General features: G+C 44.4%; 1 protein-coding gene across 1 annotated transcript in view; it reads left to right on the forward strand.

Moving 5' to 3' along the window:
- Positions 1 to 20697, forward strand: part of slc22a23 (solute carrier family 22 member 23) — a 22009-nt gene extending 1312 nt beyond the window's left edge. Inside the window, exons 2-10 of the mRNA XM_084065859.1 lie at positions 1772 to 1875; positions 3872 to 4026; positions 14315 to 14501; positions 14777 to 14904; positions 15959 to 16061; positions 16315 to 16541; positions 17237 to 17269; positions 17676 to 17799; positions 18806 to 20697. Coding sequence (XP_083921985.1) covers positions 1772 to 1875; positions 3872 to 4026; positions 14315 to 14501; positions 14777 to 14904; positions 15959 to 16061; positions 16315 to 16541; positions 17237 to 17269; positions 17676 to 17799; positions 18806 to 19238 — 1494 coding nt within the window. The 3' untranslated portion in view covers positions 19239 to 20697. The remainder of the gene's footprint in view (positions 1 to 1771; positions 1876 to 3871; positions 4027 to 14314; positions 14502 to 14776; positions 14905 to 15958; positions 16062 to 16314; positions 16542 to 17236; positions 17270 to 17675; positions 17800 to 18805) is intronic.
- The last annotated feature ends 30 nt before the right edge of the window (positions 20698 to 20727 follow it).

A 20727-nucleotide genomic window follows, 5' to 3' on the forward strand; every position in this document is an offset into this window, starting at 1 on the left:
CATGTGGCCTTGTCGCAGATGGGACTTAGTCAGAATGTGGTTACCAAGGTAACGAGTGTGCACCAAATAGGCCTACATCTCCCAGAGTGTTTCATCTAACTCAGTGATTCTCAACCCTTTTCATTTCAAGGAGCGTATGCATTAGGCCAGTGGTTCTCAAACCTTTTCATTTCAAGGACCCCATAACTCTGAGAGTGTAGAAATTATGGATCCATTTCTTTCCATTTGTACCGTTACAGAGTTACAGACCTGTAATGGTCCATTTGGAACCCCCTCAAGGAACCCAGACCCCACTTTGAGAACCACTGCATTAGGCCACGCATGGACCTCCATTTGATTAGATTTTTATCTCTGGGACCAAATCCTCAGTGTTAATTTAACTCTCAGAGTGTACAAATGGAGCCATGTCCACTTGGTTCCATTTGTACACTCCTAGAGTTACAAACCTGTAAGGGTACATTTGGTTCTTAACTATCAGTCATTTAGCTGGGAACCCCCTCAAGGACCCCAGGGGGGTACCTGGACCCCACTTTGAGAACCAGTGATCTAACTCATCATCATCATCACCTTAGTCATCTCCCCACTTTTGCGTGTGTGTGCATTTGTCTAAGTCTGCTCTCTGCTGTGTCGGACAGTTGGACCCTAACAGAAACACACTGGCAGTTAAGCACTGACCTCATTATAAGAAGTACTAGACTGTGTGTATTTGTCCGTGGTTGCTGACAGTGCAGGCATGTGTGCAGTGCTTAGCTAACTAGAACTTTGAGAGCTGTAGATCTCTCCCCCCCCCCCCCCCCCCCCCCCCGGCATGCATCAATGTAGTGTGTGTGTGTGTGTGTGTGTGTGTGTGTGTGTGTGTGTGTGTGTGTGTGTGTGTGTGTGTGTGTGTGTGTGTGTGTGTGTGTGTGTGTGTGTGTGTGTGTGTGCGCTCAGTCAGTGGCAGTGCACAAGTAGAGTGACGTCTGTACTGCGCCAGGTATCTGTTTTTCTCAGAAAGGATAAAGCTGGTCTACACAGCCCATGGATAAATCCATCACTTTTTACCAGAGGCCTTTCCACCACTAAAACAGATCGATCATAACCAATAAGCATGCTCCCCCTTTCTCTGTCACACTCTCTCTCTTCTCTCTCCCCTCACTCTCTCTATGTTCTAGTACACAGTTGGGTGCACAGTGGGGTGTACTGTAAGTCATGGTTGAACAATGATACTATTTCACACACACGCACAACAGCTGCATCAGGGATCTGGAATCCTTTTCTGTGCGCACACAAGTGTAGTAATACAAGTGCACACACAGGGACATTTGGCCCTCACAAGTACACACTCACACACACACACGCATGTCCTTGATGGAGCGCTGCGGTACTCTGTGCACTGACCCATGGGCTGTGAGGAAAGAGCGACAAACTATTGATTTCATGACAGACATACTCGGCCATGATCACACATAACAACACGCATACACATTCTGCTTGCTCTCATTCTCTCCTCCTTTCCCTCATCATGTACATTGTGAATATTTCACAAGTGAGTCGAGCATGTTTGCACACTCTGCCTTCATGAATTATCAAAGTAGCAAGAACGTCCGAGATTTCTTTCAGGAGTTGTTTTCTCTTGTAGTCTTCTCCGTGTGTGTATACTTTAATATTGACCTGGAATTGAAGTAGGCCTGTGCCCGGTTTCTACAAAAGAAACTCTTACTTAATGTTGGTGAATTTTGATCTTTCCTTCCTCTGTGTGTCTGTTGCTCTGTCTTTGTCTCTCTTACAGTGGAATCTGGTGTGTGACTCTGCCTGGAAGGTGCACATCGCCAAGTTCTCATTGTTGGTGGGCTCCATTTTTGGCTACCTAGTGATGGGTGTCATGGCTGACTGGTATGCTACGTCCCCCCTTTTAATTGTGTGTGTGTATGGCTGTACCTGAGTAGTGCCCTCTGCAAATTTCAGACTCAAGTTTCCGTCAAATTCAGTTCCCTGATACAGTGTATATGTATTTATAATACATAATTGTACCGGTATATTCCCAATCTTTCCCACAAGCTTTGTCGCAACCTAGGACACAGCTGCACCAGTTGGTCCTTGGTTGGATTTATCACATACCCATATTTATTAACAAAGTCAATGAGAAAATAACATTTGATACTTTAATGGAATACATAGATTAACATTACTTTGAATGCACTGCCCCTGTGGGAGGTGCTGCGGGAGTATGGGGTGAGGGATGGCCCTACTACGGCCAAAGATGGCCCCTCTGTACGGCCAAAGAGCTGTGTAAAGTCGGACTCGTTCTCGGTGGGGGTTCGCCTCCACCAGTGCTGTGCTTTGTCACCTATCCTGTGTGGGATATTCATGGACAGGATCTCGAGGCACAGTTGTGGAGGAGAGAGTTTACAGTTCAGTGAGCTGAGGATTGCATCACCGCTTTTCCCAGATTATGTGGTCCTGATGGCATCATCAGTCTCTGTGACCTCCAGCTCTCACTGGATCAGTTCGCACTTCGCAGTTGAGTGTGAAGCAGGGGTGCCAGAACAAATGTGTGTGTGTGTGTGTGTGTGTGTGAGGGGGGGGGGGGGGGGGGGGTGTAGTAGAGAGGGGGAAAAAGGAGACGTTTCTGTGCAGAATGAACCATTCAGCTGAGTCGTAAACAACATTTCGTGTTACAATTATTTTTGAACAATTAAATTGTAAATTAAGTCATTTGGCTGAGTTTAAAAGACTCAGAACTAATACTGTATCTTTCTCTATATCTCTCCCTCTTACTGTATCTCTAGCTCTCTCTCTGTACCTCTATGACTTGTAGCCTATGTTATCATGGCTACTCAAAACTTGTGTCAGAAAGATCAATGCTTTGACATCACGTGGGCTACTGTAGTAGCCCACGTGATATCAAAGCATAGTTACAACTACAGGATAGAACAAAAACAACTCGCATACGTAAATTCACCCAGACATGGCTGAGTGCAGCCTATTTGATAAACACGTTAGTTGTTATTGATTGGATCCAGCCATCCAGGCCCGTTACCATAATGAATCTAATAGATGTGGCCAGTCGGCCATAGGTGTAATAACAATTCAAATTACTTTAATCATTGAAACAATGGGGGGGACCAAAGGTCCCCTGGTCGCCACTGCTGTGAAGCAGCTCTGATGATGATTGGCATCTCTAAATCTGAGGCCATGGTTCTCAGCAGGAAACCGGTGGATTATCCACTCCAGGTAGGGAAATGAGTCCTTAACCCAAGTAGTTTGAGTATCTGGGGGTCTTGTTCACGAGACAAGAGGACGGAGCAGGAGATCAGCTGGAGAATCGGAACAGCATGAGTGGTATTGCGTTTCCTATGCCGTACTGTTCCCCCAGCTGGCTAATGTGGCCAGGGAAATGTGTATACAGACACACATTCTAATAGCGCTCACTGCTCCTAATAGTTAAGATGGGTCAAATGCGGAGGACAAATTTCACAAATGTACAGTGACAAAAATACCCCAAAGGAGTAGGGATTAAATAATAATTGTTATTATAATGTTTATATGTAGACACATTTAAGTAGAATACATTCCTGGGCCTACGTTGGTTTTTATAATTGAGCTGCTGATTTGTGAGAAAGAGCCATGATATGTTGATGTGGTGGGATCAGTAGCTATGGAAACGATGTAAAGAAAAGTGCAAGCTAGTGAGGCGACAGCTGTGACGTGACCCAGTGACCTACTGCCCCCGAAACCAGGAAATGCAAAGAATGTGAAGGAAACGATAATAAATGACCTGGTCATTTCCACTTCAGCAAACGCGTCATCTCCTTTTGTTTAACAAGATATCTTCCATTGTTTAACCCCTCACCAACCCCACACAACCTCTTTCTCTGTCCCTGCTCAGGTTTGGCCGGCACCCGGTCATGATGCTGTCAGCGCTGTTTGTGCTGGTGTTTGGTCTGAGTGTGGCCTTCTCCGACAACATCACCACGTTCAGCACCTTGCGTTTCTTCGAGGGCTTCTGCCTCGCAGGAGTCACCCTCTCCCTCTACGTGCTCAGTAAGTAGACATGTCCTTGTATACACACGGCTGTTCTCCTCGCAACTGAAATCCCTGTTTGGCTGTCGCACACGCTCTCCCCTACAGCCTGTTCTTTCCCACGCTCCCTGTTGTAAATGTTATCCCTTTATTTGTCCATTTTCTCCTCTGTAAATCTCTCTGCTTTGTCTCTAACTCTCCTGCATCTCTTTGCCCTGTGGGGTTGTCCCCAGGCAGCCCACTCTTGCTCTCTCTGTGTCAGTGTTGTTAGTGCTGTGGTGACAGTATTGTCCCCGCTGCCCTGTCCTTTTGTTGTCACAGCGTCAGGCAGCCACCCCCGAAACCCCACTCCCACCCCCATGCCTCCACTAGCACTAGCATTGTGTTGTCACCGATCTAATCAGTGAGGACCGGAAGAGACAGGGCAAAGTTAGGTTTGGCCAGGCGATTGGGGTTCATATAGTGACACTCCAACAAGCTGTTGGTGTGCACATTTCCGTCTCAAAAGTTCTTCCCTTTATTTTTCATCCCCCAAGCTCTGCCTGGAAGGTAGTCCACTCTCCCCATCTCTCTCTGTTCCCTCCTCCTCCGCTGGCCTCATCTTTAGGAACCCTCGCTTTCACCATGCCGAGAGATTAGTCATACAATATGTGCAGGCCAGGGGCAGAATTTGTGGTTGGGTGGAGGGGGGCTCTTTTGTTCATCCCAGCAGGGGGTCTCCTGATACAGTAAATCTCTGCTGGGAAGAGAAAAACCAAAACCAAACCAAATGAATGCCTCTTATCTGGCGAGAGATGAGAGAGTTGAAGTTATCCCCAGGCAGCGGCAGAGAAAGTACAAATGTTAGTGTAAATGTGTAAGTGTGATGTCTGCCATGAAATCCAAATATTTCATTTCATTGCCAAGTATGAGGTTCAAACATGGGAATTTATTTCTTTGGCACTGTTATTAGGAAGCAGACAATACCCATGGCAAGACAGTCAGATGTTAGGAATGTTCAGGTTCATGTCTCTGTATGTAATGTGTGCGTATGTTGAAGTTGATGCTCTGAGACTGCGTGAGTGGTGGTAGCCATGAAGCAATCATGTGTTCAGAAAACATTTGTTTCATAACACAGGCATGTCTGGAGCCAGCCGTATTTTGCACATGTTTATGTGTGTTAAAGTCCTAGTCTGTCTGTCTGTAATGTTTGTGTGTGTGTGTGTGCATGTGTGGTCATTGCTTCCCTTCCTCCGAGGGGAAGCTGACAAAGCCGTTCCATTTCATTTCCACTGGTGGTACTTGAGGGGGGAAATAGTTTTGCTAGCCGTTTTTTCGCTCGATTGCGTTCAGACTGCATCAGCATTTTACAGGCTTCACTCGGCTTTAACACAAGCTCTCTCTCTCTCTTGTCTTCTCTATCTTTCTCTCCCTCACCTGCTCATTCTATATAGCTTTCTTGCTCTCATTTCTTTCTTTTCATCTATTTTTTTCTCTTGTTGGCTCACACAAAGATTTGAAAATGTACACATTCATACACACAGATATACACGCAAAAACGAATTCCGTTTTGAAAAATGTGTACTCTTTGTCAGACGTAGAGAAACATATTTGCATGTGTATAGTGTCATCTGTGCATGCATGTTAGAGACCATGCTATATGCTTGTTCCTTTGATGTGTCCATCACATGGTTTTCCTCTGAGCGGAGGGAGTGTGCAGTAGAATGACTGGGTCAACTCACTTTGAAGCTCATACTGTGACAGGCAACAACAGACAGTAAAGCCATGCTGTCCTATTTACAGTATGGGACATATTGAGCCATACACCCTATAATGGGAACATGCTCAAAGCTTCCAGTCCACAGATGAAAGACATGATACAGTTACAGTACACTGTAAATCGGCAGGGAAATATAAGTGTTTGTCACACAGCTGATGGTGAATAAAACATATGGAACTAGAAAAATGTGCTCCTCGAGTGAGTCTGGCCTGGTGAATGAGTCTCCACCAGGCCAGATAGTACAAGTCAATCTTAGCCAATCATGATGAAATATGAACATTTTTGACCTGTCCGTCTTGATGACATGACTATAGAGATAATGTGTGCTGATTTGTGTGATGTTTGGACAAAATCTGTAGGAGTAATATAAAAAAAATGTTTTGCAAAGATCGGCCAGCTGGTGGCGCTATAACTGGCCAATGTGAAAATGTGGGGCAGAGGTTCTGCTCTGGCCTGTAGGGAGTGTGTGTGCACAGTTTCACGCCGATTGGTCCAACGGTGCCGGAGATTAGCTGTACACGGCCGGACGGACGGATGGACGGACAGGAGCCAAAACATAGTCTTGGCCACATCTTCGGCCTGGCGGAGAGTGCCGGAGACAATTAAACAAATTGGCTGCAATCCTACCCACACCAACATCTCTTGTTTGTGCCCTTTACCTCTGAACCTTTCAACCTAATAGTTAGTTGTTTCTGTTTCTTCCAGGCAGCCTACTGATTATTCTAGCCAAGCTTCATGAAAATCTGTGCATCTGTTGCGAGTTATCTGCTAACAAAAATGTACAAACATACACACAAACTGAAAGGACTGATTACAATACCTTAGTTGCTACATGTTGCTGTGGGCAGGTTAATACAAGTGGACAGTGGGAGGGACAGTGGGTCTGTCTATATTGGAAATATCACAACCACAACCCTAGAGCCATTTTTTCTGGTCAAAGTGGCCATAATGTTCAGAATCCTGTAGAGCTTGCTTTTCAGTCTGTTGATCTCCTCATCAGGTTAAGGGTCATGACCATATGAACCAGCATGGCCCTGTTGAATAGACTCCAAAGGAGTTGTGTGTGTTCATTAAGAAGCATATTGATTGCCTTGGGTGGTCAGCCTCCTGTATGATAATAAGATCTGTACTGGGAATCACAAACCAGTAGTTGAAATTATTCCCCACCTCGATCCCAATACCCCTGTGTGTGTGTGTGTGTGTGTGTGTGTGTGTGTGTGTGTGTGTGTGTGTGTGTGTGTGTGTGTGTGTGTGTGTGTGTGTGTGTGTGTGTGTGTGTGTGCGTGTGTGTGTGCGCGCATGTGTGTGAGTGTCAAGCAGATGCGGATTAATGCTCGGGCTGCCCTAGGCTGCAGTTTAGCCCCCGGATTGGCCACAATAATCTAAGTTTACTTTAGAGAAAAACAAAATCGTGGCCCATAACAAACAAAAATGAAGCTGCTGATTGGGTAGATAGATGATCATGTGGCCACCGGCGGTCAATATCTGGCGGACAGCAATGTTATCTCACCTGTTACTGGACAGCATAGCTTCAAAAAGCCAGGAAAAGAATATGAAAAAAACGAAAAGCACAATGGCTGAAAAAAAAACGGAGAAAGAATTGGACTAGTTAAAAATAGACTGAGATTCACAATGGAGCAAAACAGACTGAATCACCTGTCTCTGATGTCCATTGAAAGTAATTTTCTGCGCAAATTGGATTTCCAGCCTCATTAAGGACATCTCTGTCAGAAAAACAAGGAAGAAAAGCCTCTGAAGGTAGGAATAATAGGCCTGTGTATAATTGGGCTTCTGTTGAATTATTGCTGTTATGCGCTGCTGCTGTGTTGATTGTATTTCTGTGGGGTTGTCTTATTGGAGAATTGCACAGCAGTTGGTTTTATGTCTCTATAAGGGTGATTTTGCCTTGGTAAAACGGCGTGTTCTGTACTGCTGCAGATGTTGTAGCCTACCTGTTGGTTTTAGAAAGCTAAAAGCTGTTACTAGCTTGCACAGTGAATGCCTTTCTTTTTATAGCAAAGGCTGTGTCAATGTGTGTGTATGCCGCCAATGTATCACGAGTGTGTGCATGTTGGCCTTGTAATATTCCTAGCACACTTTTACACATGGCACTGCCACTAAATGTTTCTTACAGCATGGCTCTGCAGGAGGCCAGTTGTCTATAAAAGTGTGTGTGAGTGTGCGCCCACGCACTTTTGCTATTCACTTGTCCTTCTCTCAGGTCTTCTTTTCCCCTACTATTACCCCCTTCCCGTCTTCTCTCCCATCTCCCTCTCTCTCCCTTTCTGCTTGTATTTCCAAATGCACTCATTGCTTCTCTCGCTCATTCTTTCGAGACTTATATAAAATCTCTCTCGTTCTGTTATCTCACTGCTGCACACTGTGTGGCAAATTAACTCCACTGGAGATGACCAGCGCTTGTTTACCATTCTAAATGAGATGCCGTTTATTTATGTGTGGATGTTTGTGTGTATTTCGCTGTTGTGCAAACTTATTTACTTAATTCAGAAGCCACTTTATGATTTCCTGCTTCGACTACATCCATTTAAAATTGAAAACCATCATAACTGTCTACTGTACACAAGTGTTTTAGTACCTTTTCTGGAATTATATCTGTCCATGCTACAAGGCGAGGCAGAACGCGCATATGACATGATCATTCATGTACACTGGGCATGCACATTCTTGGCATATCATATAAACATTCAATTTCACATACAAAGGGCACGCACGTGCTGTGCATGTCACATGATCATTCATGTACACTGGGCATGCATGTGCCGGTGTACATTGGAAGCATGCAGTTGGTTGGTTAGTTGCAGAAAATGCCACAGAGGGAAGAATGGGCGAAAATAACAAGAGATAAGATATTTCTGTTTTACTTTTCTCATTAGAGAGAATCCAATACATTGATCCAGCATGTAATGTAAGCCTATTGCCATTCCGTCCGTGCACTGTGCTCATACGTTTCAGCTTGGATAGTGTAGAGCAGTGGTTCTCAACCTGTAGGCCGGGACCCCCAGGGGGGTCCCCACATGATTTTGGGGGGTCCCCACATGATTTTGGGGGGGTCCCCAGATGACAGTAAAGTGACAATTTAAGGACTTTTAATACCTAAAGAAAGAAAGAGAAAAAATAAATGAAATGGAAAAAAGACCATTACTGCATAAAAAGTAATCAACAACTATACTATAAAAACTGGTCAAACACTGGCCAAATTGTTAAAAAATATAGGACGGAGGCAAAGATTTTGAGAATAGCTGATCTACAAGCTCACAAGCTACAAGCTTATAGATCATCTATTTTCACAATATTTATCTGTGGAACCGAGTCAAACTAAATGTAATGCCTCAGCTCCTACAATTCCAAGTGCTTGTCAGGGTGGTAGCCTTGCGTAGCCAGACACTTTTTTTTTGCAATGGCAGATTCATCTGGAACCAGGCTAGGGGGTCCCCAGTTCAAATATGATAATTTTGGAGGGTCGTGGCCTGAAAAGGTTGAGAATCACTGGGATAGTGTATAGCAGTGGTTCCCAAACGATTTCATGCCAAGGACCCCCAAATTAATATATATATTTGGCCACGGACCCCCATCATAAAATATTTTGTGTCGGGGATCCCCCATACAAGATTTGTATTGTTAAAAACATTTTCAAATGTTTTACCCCCGGAGGTCCCCGGGTGGGATCAGAACACTATCCATGCTGAAAACCATCATCTGAACAGATTTTTGTGTTATTTTAGTTTGGGTGGAGAACGGTGCATGATGGAGGTAAAACCTGACTCTCTGTGGGTCACAGGGTTTAGTGGCAAGGCCCCAATGGGAATTGGTCTCTTCTCTCTGCGGTGCAGGGGTCATGTCTCCTGTTTCCTATTCTCCTCAGAGATTATTAGGTAATCGCACAAACATGCAGGGAGTGTGTGTGTGTGTGTGTGTGTGTGTGTGTGTGTGTGTGTGTGTGTGTGCGTGCTTGTATTACTAGTGAGGTCCAAATGTCCCTACTAGTACAATAATGTGAGAAACAGACATTGTGTGGACAATCTTCCTGGTCCTCACTGGAGAAGTGATTGTTTTCTGGTTATAAAAGATTTTTAGTGTTAGGACTACACTTAGGAAAAGATTAGGTTTAAGATTCGGATTATACATTTAAAAGGTTACATTTAGGGGTTAAGTTTATAGTTATACCTGATATATTCATAGTTGCGTGCCGGTGTCGTGCATGATACCGTGCATGGTACTGACATGTTAGTATAATGGTCAGTATCATGTTAGTATCATGGTCAGTATCATGTTAGTATCATGTCAGTATCATGTTAGTATCATGGTCAGTATCATGTTAGTATCATGGTCAGTATCATGTTAGTATCATGGTCAGTATCATGTCAGTATCATGTTAGTAACATGGTCAGTATCATGTTAGTATCATGGTTAGTATCACGTCAGTATCATGGTCAGTATCATGTTAGTATCATGGTCAGTATCATGTTAGTATCATGGTCAGTATCATGGTCAGTATCATGTTAGTATCATGGTCAGTATCATGTTAGTATCATGGTCAGTATCATGTCAGTATCATGGTCAGTATCATGTTAGTATCATGGTCAGTATCATGTTAGTATCATGTTAGTATCATGGTCAGTATCATGTTAGTATCATGGTCAGTATCATGTTAGTATCATGGTCAGTATCATGTCAGTATCATGGTCAGTATCATGTTAGTATCATGTTAGTATGATGGTCAGTATCATGTTAGTATCATGTTAGTATGATGGTCAGTATCATGTTCGTATCATGGTCAGTATCATGGTCAGTATCATGTCTGTATCATGGTCGTATCATATCAGTATCATGGTTAGTATGAAGTGAGCTTGTAGATCGGCAATTTTTGGCTTTAGGGTTAAAATTGGTGAAAACATTTAAAACGGCATTCATAAATCGTGTTTATATGTTTATGTCCTCACAAGTATAGTAAGTATTACAAACGTGTGTGTGGTTGGGGATGGCTCATGCTGACTCAGCTGGGAAACAGAACTATCATCCCACGTCCTGTCCTCCCCTCCATCTGCCCCCCCCCCCCCCTGCAGCTCTATCTTCAAACCCAGAGGAGGGGTACAGTGTATATCATCCCCGACGGCAGCTGTTATCACGCCAGCTCCTCCTGTCGCCTCGGAACACACACACACACACACACACACACACACACGCATACGCATAGTGTATGCAACGTGCACGCGCTCCCACTCTAATCCCCAGGCAAGGTTACCCAGAGAGCATTTGGCACACACGCTGAGATGGTGGCAGTGGTGGAAAGTAACTAACTACATTTACTCAAGTACTGTACTTAAGTACAATTTTGAGGTACTTCGACTTTACTTGAGTGTGTCCACTTTTCAATACTTTATACTTCTACTCCGCTCGGCAAATATTGTACTTTTAACTCCACTACAATGATTTGACAGCTTCAGTTACTAGTTACTTTGGAGATATATATTAAGCACTCAAGCACTAATTTGTACTTTGGCTATTCGAAAATAGCTCACAATTGTACTTTTGCTCAAGGAAATGTTTGAATACAGGCCTTTTTGTGTGTGTGTGTGTGTGTGTGTGTGTGTGTGTGTGTGTGTGTGTGTGTGTGTGTGTGTGTGTGTGTGTGTGTGTGTGTGTGTGTGTGTGTGTGTGTGTGTGTGTGTGTGTGTGTGTGTGTGTGTGTGTGTGTGTGTGTGTGTGTGTCTCAGCCCTTTGTTATGACAGATTGATTTGGCCAAATGGATACATTCCTCTCAGTGTCACTCTTTCTCAGCCCATTGTTTTTGTTTTTTCTGTTTTCTTCTCGGTGGTCCCCCCATCTTTCCCGTCACCCGCTACTGTTCACTTGCACTCTAACATGACGGCAGAGAAGGTGCTTCTTGACAGAAAAGAACAAGAGGGATAGAGAGAAGGGAGGAGTAGGAGGGGAGAGATGTGTCGTGGGCACGTTGGCTTTGGGGGGATGGGGATGGAGGCTTATGGGAGAGAAAGAGAGCGAGAGAGAGGGAGGGAGGGTACTGAGAGCCACTTCAGCGGGGGAGTGCAGGCAGGAGACGGGGTGGGAGGAGGGGGGTCAGCCCACAGGGAGGGCAGAGGAGTTGGTGGAGGTGAAGGGGGGCAGTGAGATAATCAACACAAGAGAGGAGCCATTCTCTCCCACTCAGCTGCAACAAAAGGCCCCCTTGCCCCCGTGTGTGTGTGTGTGTGTGTGTGTGTGTGTGTGTGTGTGTGTGTGTGTGTGTGTGTGTGTGTGTGTGTGTGTGTGTGTGTGTGTGTGTGTGTGTGTGTGTGTGTGTGTGTGTGTGTGTGTGTGTGTGTGTGTGTGTGTGTGTGTGTGTGTGTGTGTGTGTGTGTGTACTCTAGGAGAGGATGTGGCTGTCCCAGTAGACACCTTCCTAGAGGGCTTGGCGTGGGGCTTTGTTTTTGTTTTTTCCAGGGGGTTTGGTTTGGGATTTCTTGCCATTGCCAAGGTTTGGCAATTATTATCTTTCTTTGTCAAGGAGGTTGGGTGGTTTTCATAACAAGCTGGTTGATGCTGTCTCATACGTAAAGTACTGCACATAAAACAATTGAACATTTTGGCATTTAGCTGATGTTCTAACTTCTTATCCAGAACATCTAAAAGTACAAGATCACCATCACCAAAAAGGTCCGGGGAATACTTTAGCGTTAGTTTAACCACTTAAACCCAATGTACTTTGTTGATCAGGGTCCACCAGAGGTCCATACTTGGTCTCTTCCTCTTTTCCCTCTACACAAAATCTCCTTGCCGAAAAAGCCAATCTACAAGATAGACAGAGATCTGCTATTTTCGCTGAATGTTCGCTCTGTTGATCTGAAATCTGTAGATCTGCAATTTTTTGCCAAATGTTCACGTCAGAATAGGGATGCTGGGGTTCATGTAGCCTGGTAAACCATCCCGGTCGCCGAATTCACATTTAATTTTCATTCAGCAGCTGAATGAAATGAAAATGAAACGCTGAACGCAGCGTTCATTTATTGGTGTGTGCCAATAAAAAAGTGGAAATGTGAGTACTTTGTCCTGCATTTATTTGAAATTTTGGATGTGCTACCTTTTTGGGATTTTTTTAATTCCTTCTTTTGATATGTTTATATTGTGTTAAGAAACCAGCAGAGGCTGATTTCTATTCTGCTAGGGTCTTCCACTGGGATCTGTCTATGTCATGTCTGTCGACTGGAGGCTTGGGAACAGATGTACACACAGTGCTGGCTGGCAAAACAGACACATGTAGTACACACACACACTCACACTCACACTCACACTCACACTGCAGACAGAGACAGAAGAGACTTAAGGATGAGTCAAACTGGGGGGTCAGTTTAATTTCCTTCTGTTTGGGATCCTGGGGGGAGGATTTGCAGGGAGCTGTACAACGCTCTACTGTACATTACACCAGGGATAAGGGGGGAAGGGAATCATACTCATGCCTTCAGGTTTTTTTTATTCATTTTACCTTCTCATCCTCCTGTTCTCAGCCACTGCTTCAGTGGACCTCTTACCCTCTGCTGCGCCAAAGCAATTTCTATCCGTCTCTCTCTTTTAGGTACTGTAGCAGTGACAGTCCCAGATGGCATTTACTTTGATACCACAGCTGTAGCGTAGCCTCTCTCTTTCTATCCTTGTCTCTGCATGCATCTCTCTCTCTCTCTCTCTCTCTCTCTCTCTCTCTCCTCGTTGGCTTCATTATCATTCCACCGTCATTCCACAAACTGATGAATGGAGGGAGTTCTCGGCTTTTTCTCATTTGTATTCTGCTCCTCTCCTTACTTTCCTGTAGGATATTCCCCAGCCCCTCCCAACCCAATCCTGGCGCTAGCTCTCTCATTTCTCTAGTCTCCACAACACGAAGTGACAGTACAAGCCCCGTTTAGCGAGTAAACCGAAAACCCCCCACCTACCTTCTCCATTGGTCACCTTCTAAAGACCTTGCCATCTGCACCGGGCCATCTGGACTGTACCAACTTGCTGGCAGCAGGGAGAGGAGGAGACAGGAGGCCAGGCGGAGAAATTAAGCCAGGGCACACTGTGAAACTTTCACAGACTGTCCGAACCCTGTGAACCTTGTGACAAATAGTTTGTGCAAAGTCCATGCGGCCCCGTCTTTTCAGGGGAATGTTAAGCAACGGAGAGGTGCTTAATTATTTATGGAGGAAATTAGATGTTGGCCTCACCATTAAACAGACACATCTCATCACATTCCTCCAAACCACTGGGGTTGTTGTTTCGTTTGACAACACACACACACACACACACACACACACACACACACACACACACACACACACACACACACACACACACACACACACACACACACACACACACACACACACACCGCACAGTGTACTTGTTTTTGCCCTATGTCCAATTTAGGCTAAGCTTGTGAATTTGAACCAACCCCAAGGTTTAACTCTTCTCTATTTGTCTTTCTTTCTCTCTCTGTCTCTTGTTCAAACCTCATGGTTTTCACTCTCTCCCTCTTTCTCCCTGTGTCGCTGTAGGGATCGAGCTGTGTTTGCCAGGCTGGCGCTTCTCCATGACAATGGTGTCCAGTTTTGTGATGGTGGGCGGGCAGCTCTTGATGCCAGGTGTGGCGTCTCTGTGTCGCCATTGGCCGGACCGGGACGATTGGCAGGTCCTCCAGATCGTCATAATCAGCCCCTTCGTTCTGATGCTGCCTTACGTCTGGTGAGTGCCGCCTCCTGAGGGACTCTACTAAGCCAGTTTAGTAGTCGTTGCTGTCAGGACCAGGCCACGGCTTGTACAGTACACATTTGTACTACGCAGTGGCACGCAGTACACAGCACGCTGTGTTTAGACCAACGCACAATACTCTCTTTCTTCCATTGTCTTCATGTCTTTTTTCCCTTTCTGTCTGTTTCCCCTTCTCGCACTTAACATATTCTGTTCTCATCTTCCTTCTGGTGTCTTTCTTTGCTCTCTTGACCTCTGTCTCTCTTCAGGATTTTTCCAGAGTCCCTACGCTGGCTGCTGGCCACCCAGCACTACAGCAGGTCAAAGGCCATGATGCTGTGCATCGCCCGGAAGAACCGGGTCGACATGACAACCGAGCCCAGTGGAGTTATGACAGGTGAGGAAGGATTCTGGATCAGACATCCTCACCATTAAGAATAGAGATGCGCGGAATGCGGTCATATCCACGGATGCCCCGGATATCCATGGGGCAGGCAGATATGGGTCATAGAAATTTACATCATTAATTAATAGCGGCTCGGTATTGGCCGGGTGAAATATTTTAATTTGTGTCTCTTCTTCCCATTCTGTGAATTCCAAATCCACCAGCTTGTTTATGCTTGTCCGCTGTCATCATGTCAACAACAGGGAAGACTTATTACAGTGCGAGGCACAGCACCATAACATCCCACAGATGTCATTTCCCTGTCCAACAGTAGAGCCCACAGTGCGTAAAGCGCAAGACAGGCACAACAACGCAACTTCATTGATTCTTTCAATCTCCCTCTTGCACCTTGCTGACAGAATCAGTCATGATCTAATGTTAATGAATGTTCCGTGTTCGTCTACACATCCAAAAGTTCAGTTGCTACACTCACAGGTTCATACAGTGAAATTGTTTGCAATAGGAAGCAGTACTAACACAGTCGCCAGAACAGATGATAGCTTAATAAGTACTTACAGGTTGTGGATAAAATGTATGCTTTATCATCGTTTCCCCCTCTTTCATCCCCAACCAAGCATAAGACACGAATGACATTTGTCACAAGCATCACAAGCAATTTATCCCCAGTGGTCAATGAGCCAAGGCTCATGTCAAAAGTCGACTTGTAAAAAGCCTGTCATCACAAAAGCCGCTAGCTGATATTTATTTGCGCTGCTTATTTATTTATGTGCGTATGTTTCCCCCCTCATAGTATGTCGCCTCTCTGCCGCCAGCCTCAGCCCCCACTGTGATTGTGTGAGGTATTGTTTTCTCCTGCTAGGATGTCTAGGATGTCAACACTGTAACCAATATTAGTGATTTGGAAATCACTGATGTTGCACAGTGGGGCTCTAGCTACCTTCCCAAATTCCTGTAATGCTTTCCTTACTGTGTGCTGAAGGTGTGAGAATTCATCCAAGGAAAAAAGTCTCAGTGTGTGTCTGCGCTTCATGTGTTTTGTCATCAGAACTGGAGCAGGAACTGCATAAGAAACCCAAGAGGACCTGCATTGTGAAGATGATGAGCACCAGGAACCTATGGAAGAACATTGTGGTGCTCTGTGTCAACTCGTAAGTGTGTGTTTGTATAATAATAATACAGTATGTGTGTGTTTGTGACTGAACACAGTCCTTTTTGCTAATGAACATCCGTTATGTTAAGTGGCTATGAATGAATTACACATGAGCTGGCCTCCCCTAGAGAAAAATAAAGGTAGGTTTATCTCTAGTACGCATTCCACTGATGACACTGACGCCTGAGATGACAGTTTTTCATGCTTTCTTGTGTGTGTGTGTGTGTGTGTGTGTGTGTGTGTGCGCGCAGTCTGACAGGGTACGGGATTCACCACTGCTTTGCCCGCAGTATGATGGACCCTGAGGCCCAGCCCACCGCCATGTGCCACACCGACTATTTCACCATGGCCGGTATCGCTGTGGCCACCTGCCTGGCACTGTGCCCAGCGGTGGGGTTGATGGGCCGTCGTGGAGGCCTACTCACGTTCATGATCATCACTGCCCTGGCGTCCTTACTTCAGCTGGGCTTGCTCAACTGTGAGTGACCACTTAAAGAAAAAGATGATAGGTGGATGTTCAGCATGCTAAGGAAAATTATAATTGACCATTTCGGCATTTAGAAGACAATCTTATCCAGAGTTACTTACAAAGTGCAAGATCAGAGTGAATGGCATGAACCCTAGTCAACAAATGATAGGGTAAATAGTTAATTAAAGCTGTCCCCTCACTAGAGGCTAATTGGCCAGATTTGGGGACTGAATCGCCCCTCCATACAATCGCAGGGGTGTTCCCGATTCGAGGCTGATTGCCACTATTTTAAAATGATTTTCAAAATAGTACACACACATACACATAGACACAGAATAGTACACACACATAGACACAGACACATATCTAACCACATGAACCCTGGCATCCCTATATCCTGGGATGAACATTTTACAGGAGGGGGCCTTGAAAAGAGCACTGGGAGACTCCTTTCAACTATATAGTATATAGGGGTTAAGTGGTTAAGGATTGCCTATGAACTTTAGTTTAACTGGAGCATCCCTTGTCTTGACCTAGCTCTGCTGTATGTGGTCATTATTCCAGGCTTTCATTGTGAACAGTTCAGGTTTATCCTAATGGCTGTTCTCATTTTCCTTTGCTTCTACTTCAAAACCCCTTATTTGTGCTCTCTAATGTCATCCTCCTTTATCTTCTCTCATTCAATGCTCACTAATGGAATCCAGTGATTGGGAAGTACAGCCTCCGCCACGACATAGGTACAGTTGGGAGTATGGGAGCTTGTTACCTATCTTTGATGATTGTAAAAGTTTGCCTGATGTTGTGATATCTAATTGAATGACTGGGTTAGATATTTAACAACTTTCAATCTGGCGTCCTTATTTTATTTTAGGCATGTCATTATAGGCACACTTGTTTTTAAAGAGCGAAAATTGCAGATCCACAAGCTCACAGTGCTTTTAGAGCAGCTATTTTAGCTATTCATCACACAATGTATAGGGCTTAAGCGGTTAAAAAGTAAAAGATTCAGAGAAGTTGATATATGCAGGTAATTGTATAATAACCACCTTTTAAATGGTTCCCAAGGTACCATGATTAAATGCTATTGTGTCATATCCCATTTAATAGTGATGTACTGACATTTGGTTTTCCTTGTCTGTGTAGTATTGAGAGACACTCTGAACAGGAAATTCTCTGTGGCATTCTCCATTATCGGAATGTTCTCCTCTTCTGCTGTCAGCACCCTCAGCATTTTCTTCTGTGCCGAGATCACCCCTACTGTCATCAGGTACGCTTACAAGCTATATTTGTTGACCAGTGTTCCCCAGGGGTCTATACATGGTTCCCCCCCTTTTCCCTCTACCAAATCTCTTTGCCAGCAATCTACAAGCTCACAATGAGTTGTGTTAGAAAGACACAACACTGCTCAGTGTTATGGCTGCAAATGAAACATTAGCCCCACATGCAGTTTCCCTATAATTGCACTATACTTGTACTGCCAAATAATGAGGGGCCAGTTCATTAAAGGCAAAAATATAGTAAATATTCTGAGTTTTATAACAATATGGAAGCATTGCAAAGATGTTCATTTTAGAGTTTATATGGGGGTATGATGGTATGGTACTAGCTCAGCTCTTGTTTTAGAGTTGCTAATTGGCTCCATCTTGTGGGGCAATGTAGACAAGCAAGCACACTTGTGGAATTGGTAAGTGCAGTTGACTTTTGCAGCTAGAAACTTCTGTTGTTTGTCAGATCATCCATTAAAGGCAGGGCAACAAATAAGGGACAACTTTTATCTAAACAACAGTATCAATTGCTTTTCTCATCTAATCTAATGATATGGAAATTACTTGTATTGCTTTTCTCATCTAATCTAATGATATGGAAATTACTTGTATATGCTGTACTGACAGTTCTCCTGGTACTTCTGTGTAATATCGGCATGTACATTGTAATTGTCTAGCATTCAAAACTACTTGCAATGCTCTGGAAAACGTCCTGCTAATCAATATGAAATTAAATGTATATTGATGATCTATTGTATCCTTGTATTTGCTTGGTTGAGTGTACCAGCCAACCTGGACTTCTTTCACTCCTGACATTACAGCCTTGACTATGGGAAATGTGGGAGCAGGGTGGATTTAGCTGTGCCAACGATATGTATGCTGTGTTGTTTGTGAATATGCAAAATTATAACATAGGTGCACTGCTTTTCACAATATTTGAATTTCCAGCATTTAGAACTATGGTTATCATCTTGCTGTGAGTGACATTGCCTCTTAATGTGTGTGCAGGGGTGGGGGGCTGGGCCTGGTGCTGGCCAGTGCTGGCTTTGGCATGCTAACAGCCCCCATCATGGACCTCCATAACCAGAAGGGCTACTTCCTGCATCATGTGATCTTCGCCTGCTGCACCCTGCTGTGCATCATCTGTCTGCTGTTGCTACCTGAGATGAGGGGTCAACCTTTGCCGGAGAGCCTGGCAGACGGAGAAATCTTCACCCGCCAGACCCTGCTCCGGCCCGGAGAGCAGCATCTCCTCCTTACAAAGACTGACCGGGACTACTCCCGCGTCCACGACACGCCACTACACCTCTCTGCTACCGGCAGCGCCACGGTGGCGGTGGCCACCGCTCTGGCAGCGGTGCCGGCCTCGTATGCCCTAGCAACTGGAGGAGAGGTGCTTGGCAACTGTGCTGCTGTAGCCAACGGGGTGCGAGCGTCATAGCAGTGGTCTTTTGTTAAGGGGTCTGATATTAGACTGGTCAGGTGGTACGGGGGCAACAAGCCTCTGAAAAAAACAGAGGAGTCTTTTCAAGGTAGAACCAAAACAAAACCCAATGAATTATTTAAATGACCCAGATGGACACTTGTTAAGGGCCAGGATGAGGTGGTGATGGCGGTAACATATTTAAGACTATGATTCAGGGTACATTCAGGAGCTGCCCCAAAAATCTTGTACTATGCTGAGTTTCTCTCAAGTGAATGTGTGTTCTTGATATAGACTTAAAGGTTTTCAATATGGTGCTCAAGTGAATTGATTTCACTGCATTAGTTGTATGTACACTTATGATTTGCAAGCAAAAGCAGAGAATACAAATTAACAGGCAAAGACTGACGAACAGTCAGACAGGCTTTCAATTATGTGCTCTATGAATTTTCAGTGTGAAGTTTGACTTAGTGAGGATTTCAGTGTTCTATACATGCTATAAATTTAGGGGTACTTTTGCACTAAATGTCAAAGACACAATCAAGTGTTTTATGATTTTTCAGCCAACATGTTAGAAATCCAGGGATTGGCTTAACCACTACCACTCTGAATTGCATGAAAGGGCACAAATGGATTCATACTTGTGTTGTGTATATCTTTAATGATTTGTGGTCCCTGTACCAGAAGTCCAATTTGGCACTTTATTCTCAGAGGTGAGGTCAGTGTAAAGGCTTCTTTAAATTGTAAGCATTACATCTGCTCAGTGTGGGTTGTATGATGGTTGTTTTGATATGATTTACAGCCGGAGACCTTAGCAGACTGTGTGGACGGTCTGGGGAGACTGGTTAATGCTAAATGATTCTGAGAGTTGAATGGACGCTATACGGAACAGCTTACTATGTCTTATGATACATCTCAGCATTGAAATGGCTTTATCATGAAGGTTGTGTTCTTTTACAAAACCAGTATTTATTTTGTCCTGTTAACAAAGACATTTCTGTTGCTTGAATTACCTCCTTAACTTAGCGGGATAATATTTCAGTCCACCTTTCACTCCTTGTTCTCCGTTCTGTGGTAATGTTATTGGTTGTAATCCTGTTCATAGGATGTGTAACTCTAGCCTGACATAATAATGGTGGGCCATGCCAGAAAGCACAATATTTATAGAGGTTTTGAAATAAACTTTTTGTGGAGAATAGAATAGAGCAGCTTTAGGACTGACCTACTATAGATGTTACTAGCGTACATTTGTACAAGATCACTTTACCATGTACTATGTTTAGGACTCACTGCAAAAGTACAGTACATATTTGTGCCATTCACTGATAATCTATGGACTTAATCAACTTTCTTTTACACATACAAAGCACAGCAGATAGTTTCGCATATTTGTTTCCCCAGTAAAACCTGGAGCCAAAGCTCAATGCACAGTATGCATCCTCCACATTGTTATCATGACGTGAAACACATGGTACATATTTGGAGCACCTTGTATAGTTTGCTAGTT

The sequence above is a fragment of the Gymnoscopelus microlampas genome (genome assembly GCF_963454915.1).
Source record: "Gymnoscopelus microlampas genome assembly, chromosome: 9".
Classification (NCBI taxonomy): Eukaryota; Metazoa; Chordata; class Actinopteri; order Myctophiformes; family Myctophidae; genus Gymnoscopelus; species Gymnoscopelus microlampas.